General features: G+C 39.8%; 1 protein-coding gene across 1 annotated transcript; it reads left to right on the top strand.

Moving 5' to 3' along the window:
• Positions 1-980: 980 nt before the first annotated feature.
• rps6 (ribosomal protein S6) lies at positions 981-8,306 on the top strand. Its single transcript, XM_056250497.1, has 6 exons — positions 981-1,089; positions 1,578-1,709; positions 6,258-6,468; positions 6,933-7,079; positions 7,862-8,019; positions 8,169-8,306. Exons 1-6 carry the CDS (start codon positions 1,084-1,086, stop codon positions 8,262-8,264), a joined length of 750 nt encoding a protein of 249 aa, XP_056106472.1. The 5' UTR covers positions 981-1,083; the 3' UTR covers positions 8,265-8,306.
• Positions 8,307-8,378: the final 72 nt, after the last annotated feature.

Below are 8,378 nucleotides of genomic sequence, written 5' to 3' on the forward strand. Positions count from 1 at the left end.
ATTGTCAAATATGTGCAAGTGGATGTGTTTTATTGTTCAAACACCTTCATAACGATCGTTAGTTTGTGCCACCGTTCAGAGAATCGGATCTGTTGGATTTACAACACGTGACGTCAATTCCTCCACTTCTCACGAAATACATGAAAGTAAGTGGCCGGTGAACTGGGAGAAGAATAGGGTAAAATGTGAAGCTACGTATACAATGAGTATCTGATATGAATAAAACGTGTCGTCTCATTATAATGAAAAGGTTTAATATTGCCGCTTCCATAGAAATCAGCTAAATCAAAATCATTGTTTTACTAGTACTTATGTGTATTTAAATGTCTGAAACCTAAAATAAACATTATGTGGTTGAAAACACTCAATGGTTGTGATATATGACAGCACTGGCTCAGCGCCAGCCAACGCGCGAAAGCACATTTGTCACGTTAACGGCTGCAGTGCAGAGCAGTGCGTAGAAGACAGCAGCTGTTTTCAACGTTTCTATCAAAAACTAGTAAATTAGTTTTTTTTTTTTTTAAAATAAAAGCGATTACAAAGGAAATGTTTACTGTTCATGGTTTTTATTTTATTGTATGGAAAAATCCCACTTACAAAACAGACCGCCATTACATTTTTCCTCTCGCGCACCCCCTGGTGGCAGCTCGCGTACCCCTGGGGGTCCCCTGGCGCGTACCACACTTTAGGAATCCCTGAACTACAGTATCGCCTGACACGAAAACAGTAAAAAAAAAAATATTTGAAACATTTCGAAATGTCATTTAAAAACGGAAACTTGTTTAAACACATTGGTCATGACTCAAAAATATGCATTACATCAGTTTTGAAAATACTATAAACAATATATTTTTTTTGCTTTCTTTGTCAATGACCCGTTTATAGTTTTATCGTGTAGTGTAGGCCTATATCTTTCACTAGAGGTGTAAGTTACATGTCTACTATTTTGCTCTCAAACTAGTTTGCGCCTTCTGTTTCAAAACACAACATACTCTCGCGATAACCTGGAAGTCTATGTGAGACTACGAGTCGGATATCCGGTCTCTTTTCCGTGGTGGACTCCAAGCGAGAAAGTCCTCCATAATGAAGGTAGGAGGACTGAAATAGCTATATTATACGTTTTGTTATTCACAGTGTGGTCAAAATATTGAATGTGTTCCATTATACCGTCTCAAAACTATCCGATGTACTTTTCTGAATCGAGTTGGGCTCAAACAATATGAAGGATGGACGTTGATTTCGTTAGATTTGGAGGATGACCGTTGAAGTGCGGCAACATGGCAGCGACCAGGATAGACATGCAATGAATAAATGAGGAAGCTTTAAAGTTGCGGGTAATTAGCCAGCGTTGTCGCCAATGTTGTAATTGAATTCAACGTTAGGACTCTTGTGTTGAGTGTCAAACTCACACTCGCTGTTCGGTAGCATAGCATTAGCGGCTAGCTAGCAGATACGTGTCAGATGAAGACCTCATAATTTTGGGTAATTTGTACAAGACAAAGTAATTATCCCTGGTTGGAATTTAACAATTATAGCCTCAGAACACAGTGTAATTCTCTCTTTACTTTTCCAACTAGCTCAATATCTCGTTCCCCGCCACTGGCTGTCAGAAGCTGATAGAAGTTGATGATGAGCGCAAACTGAGGATCTTCTATGAGAAGCGCATGGCCACAGAGGTGGTCGCAGACTCTCTGGGTGATGAGTGGAAGGTAAGTTATCAGAACTTATTTCATCACGTCGTTTATGTTGTGTATTTCCAGACAGACAGGGCTTAGATTAAACCAGGAATAGGCCTTATTTAAATCAGGACATTTAAGTAGCCTTTTTATAGGGATGCACAATATATCGGCCACCATATAGGTATCGGTCATATATGTGACCTGATCCAGCAAAATGAGTCACAGTGACCCAAATTTCAAAATTGAGATTTTGGTATTAGTGGAAAGAGGAGACCATCAGCTTTCAAATGATATCCTAGTCAAAGCCATACCTTGAATGGTTGTAAAGATATACACATTTAAAGTATGGTCGTCTGCCCTCTTTTTCCAATTGAAAACCTGAGAAAATCGCTTTTAAAGTTTTTTTGCCCGTTTTTTGTTGATATCTTTCAAAATCCATTGCATTTAAAGGGATAAACTATTTATTTTACTGCTTAATTTGACCAAAGACATTAATATATATATATATATATATAAATGCTATTAAACCAGGCTGAAGCTCAAATTATTTTAAAGTTTTTATTTGAATAAATAATTTAAAAGGCACTTTTACAAACATTTACTAAAATCAGAAAGATTGAACAGAGGTGCTACATTTTTGCTTGAGAGAGAGAGAGAGAGAGAGAGAGAGAGTGTGTGTATTTTGTGTGTGTGTGAGAGAGGCAGAGAGACAAGGAAACGGAGAACAAATAATGCTAGCCTATGCAATCATATCTTTGTGTAGGCTATTTGACAATAACAGTGTAACAAATTCATAACGGAGATACCAACAGTTAAATATTGGGCTAAAATAAATCAAACACGTTTTCATCATCATCATCGTGATCCTCTTCCATAGGGCCTGTCACTTTTGCTGTCATCAGAGGATGACACATCTCCAGATCCCAAAAAAATCACTGACAAGCCTTATGGTGTGTTCACACCGAACGCGAATAGAGCGTCAAATACGCGTCTATCGCGTCTAGTTAGACGCTTGAACATTCGCTCGAGTTCAAATTTTTCAACTTGCGCGGAAGACATTCGCGGCAAACGCGTCGCCCAATTCGCGTCATTCGCAACGCCCGGCGCGAATGATGCTTCTATTCGCGTCTTTGCATTGACTTTGTATGTAGGCCTAATCTACTCGTGCAAATAATTAAATTCGCGTTCTGTGTGAACACACCATTAGCCACTCTTGCTGACCAGCAGCAGAGCTTAGGTTAGAAGCCTCCAGTGAGTTCAACGCTTTGGCGACTTTGCTCTCTTTTGACAGCGACATTTCTCAAATTAATAATATTTAATCTTTCTGAGGAGATCTGCTAGCTTGTTTACAAAGAGCGCTGCGAGTCTGACAGGAGGATGGCTGGAGCAATCGCGTGCCGGTCAGTCGAAACGGGGCTTCCCATTGACAAATGATCAGCGTTTGTGTACATTTCTAAGCTTTTTGATTGGTTCCATACAACGTGTAACACCATATTTGGAGAGCAGAGATAGTGACGTTTCAGGGGATACCCGGGAAATGCTCAGAGGTGACTTGACGAAGAATCCAAAGAATTTAGTAAAACTGTCTACACTTTAATAGTCATTTAAATACCTTTACTCAATTATCTGGAGTATGAAACTTTGGGAGATTATTTTTGAATGTCTGTTCTTTGAAATTAGAAAAAAAAAAAAAAAATTGTTTTTCCACATAATCGGCCCATATCTTAAAATGGAACATTGCGACTTCCGACTCATTTCGCCAGAGCGGGTCACATATGTTAATTTTTAATGTTGTCATTACCTGCCTTTGAATTGCTTGAAATATGACTGGAATAACTTTTAAAAAAGGAAAATGGTTAAGTGCAAAATGTGCATCGCAAGTCTATATAGGCTACATAAAATTATAATGAGAACATTATAATTGTGTGCTTGGGACACGACTTTTAATGGTAAGACTTTTGTTTTAGTAATTAGGCTCTTAAAAAAAAAAAGAAATTTAGATTTATCGGCCAATATATAGGTCATCGGCTTTCAAATATAAAAAGTTATCGGTATCGGCCAAAAGTTTTATATCGGTGCATCCCTACTTTTTAAACGTGCTTTAGAAAAAACATTACTAGTGTGCATCTTGAGACAACTATGGTACTGATATATTTTGAGATGTCCGTGCAAGTTGCTTTCTGGATGGAATTGTAGTCTGAAGCTTAAAAATCTGGTATAGAGGGTTTTCTGCATATCCCGATATAGTCAACTAACGTTACCTAGTTTTCTCGCCGAGCCCATACACAGCGGAAGACTTTAAATCCTACAAAAGTTTGGAGGCCTGAACCAGATGGTGTGTGGATGGGTGAGGGAGACAGTATCAAGTTATCAACGACCGTTGTGTTGTGAAGGCCAAATTAATGCAATAAAGTCTTTTTTCATTTCAAAGACCCCCAGTTTGCTATCTACACTGTACGTTATCGGAGTTATTTTTATAGTATTTTATTCTATCATATATATTAGGGGTGTGCAAAGCAGCCGGTATTTGTATCTGTATTTGTATTTGTTGAGGGGGGGAAAGTATTTGTATTTGTATTCGAGTAAAATTCAAAATAGGCCTAAAAATCTAGTTTGGAGTTGACTGGATTGGTGGGACGGGGACGGGGGGTTGACTAGCTTTCATAACGCACACACACAAGGTCTCTCGCTCTCTTCCGTGCGCGCGCTAACACAGTTTGGAGCACAGTATGTTTTGTTTTGCATGCGCGTTAGATTCCGGGAGATTTGAACTAATTTCAGGGAGCCGCTATCAATAAAGATCTGCGTGCCATATAACTCCCACAAGTGCATACAATTCGACACAACTACACAAGCATTTTTTAACCGAACGTGCACGTTACTCTGTCTAAATTACCGAGCTAACAGAGCTACGTAAACAGAGCGAACATGAGAGCATCCGACTGCAGACGTCAATAATGCAGCGTAATGGAATTATCTCCTGATCAAACTCCGCTTCCCGAAAGTTATAAACTGCCTCCGGAACCCAGTTAAGGTACAAAAATAGTGATGCAGTTAAGTGTTTTTTCGCTCAGCCGAGCCCTCTCTGTTGCTGTGTGGAGCAGCGTGTGTCAGTCACCTCTTCCTGAACGTCACTCACTCACTCACTCTAACTCACTCATCCGTGCATGCACTGCGGTCTCGTGAGGAAACGCAGCTTTTTGATATAAAGTTTTTCTTGTTCCCGAATACAAATATTTTTTTAAGTATTTGTTCGAAATAACTATTCGTAAAAAACACGTTATTTGTACCTTTCCGAATACCGTATTCGGGTTCGGCTCCACCCCTAATATATATGCACATGTACAATCTGACACCCCAAAAAACCACACGCTGTTAGATCGAAAAAGAGTAGGCTGAAGCGATCAACCTTATGCCTACCCTTCAGTTAAAGACCACAAGCGCCTCCTTTCCTCTGATAACTTCTAGCATTTCTCTCCCTGGTTTTTAACAACTTTTGGAAGTCGATAATATTCCAAATGTTTTTCTCGGTCTGTCCTATTGGTACAACCTGAAACACGACAATAATTAACCATTTTCCTTAACGTTCGGGATATACTTCAGTGCCTGTGCTTTGTTGTGATGCGGAGTGCCTCCAATATGGTGACTTCCGGTCTGATGACGCGTCGTGAAAACCCTCTATGGATGATTTAAATGTGGCACCTGCAGACCCTTTTGGCTGGTCAGTAGCTTATAAGGGGGGACAGTGTGGTGCCAACAGTAACAGTGGAGCTGCTAAACGGATAACAACCCGATCATATTAGTGGCTGGTTGTACTGCAAAGCTCTGTCAAACTTCATGCAGTGCACTGTTTAGTGAATCTGGAGAGGTTCTCTGCATATGTTAACTTGGACTGCCCAAAATCTGCAGACTGGCTCTGATTTTTGGCAGCTACCATCGACTCATCCAGACTGCAAATCTGGGAAAAAGTTGTGTATTCTAGCCTTAAAATCTGCTCAAAATAGCAAACATGTTAAATGTCCTCAGATTAAATGGAATCATAGTCTGAAGCTAAAAAAATGTGCCCATCATACACATCACAATTTTCTGTGAAATTAGTCAACTCCGATTTCCCAAAATCTGCAGACTAGCTATGACTTCCGGTGTGCAAACCGGGGAAAAGGTTGTGTAGTGTGTTCCAACCTTAAAGAGATAGTTCACCCGAAAATGGTCATTTACTCTCCTTCAAGTTGTTCCAAACCTGTATGAATTTCTTTCTTCTGCTGAACACAAAATATGTTTAAAGAATGGAATATGGACCCCATTGCCCATCAACTGTTTAGTTTCCGATATTCTTCTAAATATCATCTTTTGTGTTAAGCAGAAGAGAAATTCATACAGGTTTGTAATAACTTGAGGGAGGGTAAATAAGAGTTTATTTTTGGATGAACTATTCCTTTTAGTGGACTTTATGGTTGGCTTATCCTGAATGTGTAGGTTGTATAAAACTAACTGGTGTTAAACTGCTGCACACGTGACTTCAAAATCTTCTTCAAACTGGTGTTAACATTGGCACAACTGTGTTCATTTGTGTTGTAGGGCTATGTTGTGCGCATCAGCGGAGGCAACGACAAACAGGGCTTCCCCATGAAGCAGGGTGTGCTGACCCATGGACGTGTGCGTCTCCTCCTCAGCAAGGGTCACTCCTGCTACCGCCCTCGCCGTACTGGTGAGCGGAAACGCAAGTCTGTCCGGGGCTGCATCGTTGACGCCAACCTTAGTGTTTTGAACTTGGTCATTGTCAGGAAGGGTGAGTACAGTTAAAAATAAGGTATAATTTAAATATGGAATGTTATTTAGATTGTACACAGCTGTGCATCTGCTTTGTCTTAAGAGCCATTCTATCAATAGTGTAATTTTATTATTCAAAGAATAATTAAATCTTAATGAGAAAATGTTATGCATGATTTAATTTTTTGCGGCACTAGCAGACCCTTTTTGCCTGTTCAGTAGCTTATAAGGGGGGACAGTGTGGTGCCAACAGTAACAGTGGAGCTGCTAAACGGATAACAACCTGATCATGTTTTTAGTGGCTGGTTGTACTGCAAAGCTCTGTCAAAATGATTGCAATGAATACAATAGGAAACTATATAAAAAAAAAAATTGATGGCCATATTTAACAAGCTTTGTCCTCAATGCATAACTCATTTGTAAATGGGAGCAGGAATTTGGTATGCATGTCCATAGCATCTAATCGATAGTTTTTCCTTTCAGGTGAGAAGGACATTCCTGGGCTGACTGATAGCACTGTCCCTCGCCGTCTGGGACCCAAGAGAGCTAGCAGAATCCGCAAGCTCTTTAACCTGTCCAAAGAGGATGATGTCAGGCAGTATGTAGTCAGGAGACCCCTCACTAAAGAAGGTACGATTACTAATGCTTTGTAGTTTTCGTCATGTATTGAGTGAACATTTCATCATGAAGTGAGCATTTTAGCATATCCTGCTATTTAAAAAAACAACAACAAAAAAAACCACTAAATATGGATGGTTTAAATTTGCGGCACTAGCAGACCCTTTTTGCCTTTACAGTAGCTTATAAGGGGGGACAGTGTGGTGCCAACAGTAACAGTGGAGCTGCTAAACGGATAACAACCTGATCATATTAGTGGCTGGTTGTACTGCAAAGCTCTGTCAAACTTCATGCAGTGCACTGTTTAGTGAATCTGGAGAGGTTCTCTGTGCAAACTGATTTGCCTGTTTAAATGCATTAAAAGGTCTCCAAGTTCATTTAAGTTGTTTTCACTGGGACTTTTAGTCAAAGTTTACTCATGAAGTTGCGTGCTCTTTTTATTCATAAATGACATAAGCTGGAGGTAAAAGTTCTAGAGTGACGGATGTTTGGAAGTACATGCCACAGAAACCGAAAATTCTCGGGCCAGCAGCATGTGTCCAAATTTCAATCGTAACCCGTTCTATTTCATCAGAAACTATCTTAAAACAGGGCTTTAAGTGTAAAATACCGAACTTGTCCTTTAATGTGGTGATGTTCTGCTGTTTGTACTGTCACAAAATGACTTCTTGCCTTAATTTTAATGTCACTTCCGTTAGCTTAGCCTGACAGCATCTAGTTTATTACTAGAACCGATGCCCCAGAACGATTTAAAGTGTCCAGAGACTCATGGATGATCATGTTCTTTCTGATAGGCAAGAAACCCAGGACTAAGGCCCCTAAGATTCAGCGCCTGGTTACACCCCGTGTGCTGCAGCACAAGCGCAGACGCATTGCTCTCAAGAAGCAGCGCACACTGAAGAACAAGGAGGAGGCCGCAGATTACACCAAACTGCTGGCCAAGAGGAATAAGGTACGTACTTTAATTTTTAGATAAGTTTAATTGATGGTACTTTCTTTCAATTTAACCCTATGTGCATGAATGAATTAATTTGTACAAAAAAGAAAGGCATGTTGTGTAAAGCTGAATGTGCTGAATGTTCGTTTTTTTTTTTTTTGTAGGAGGCCAAAGAGAAACGTCAAGAACAGATTGCTAAGAGACGTCGTCTCTCCTCACTGAGAGCCTCCACATCCAAGTCAGAGTCAAGCCAGAAGTGAGACATGTACCTCACAAATAAAGCATCATTTTGTTGAACTTTCTATTTGTTGTTTTGTTTCTTCATTGCCCCTTAAAGTGGTATGTTTGAGTTGAATTTTATGATTGGTCTATTT

This window comes from Rhinichthys klamathensis, unplaced genomic scaffold (genome assembly GCF_029890125.1).
Source record: "Rhinichthys klamathensis goyatoka isolate OS25496 unplaced genomic scaffold, OSU_Roscu_1.1 h1tg000069l_1, whole genome shotgun sequence".
Lineage (NCBI taxonomy): Eukaryota > Metazoa > Chordata > Actinopteri > Cypriniformes > Leuciscidae > Rhinichthys > Rhinichthys klamathensis.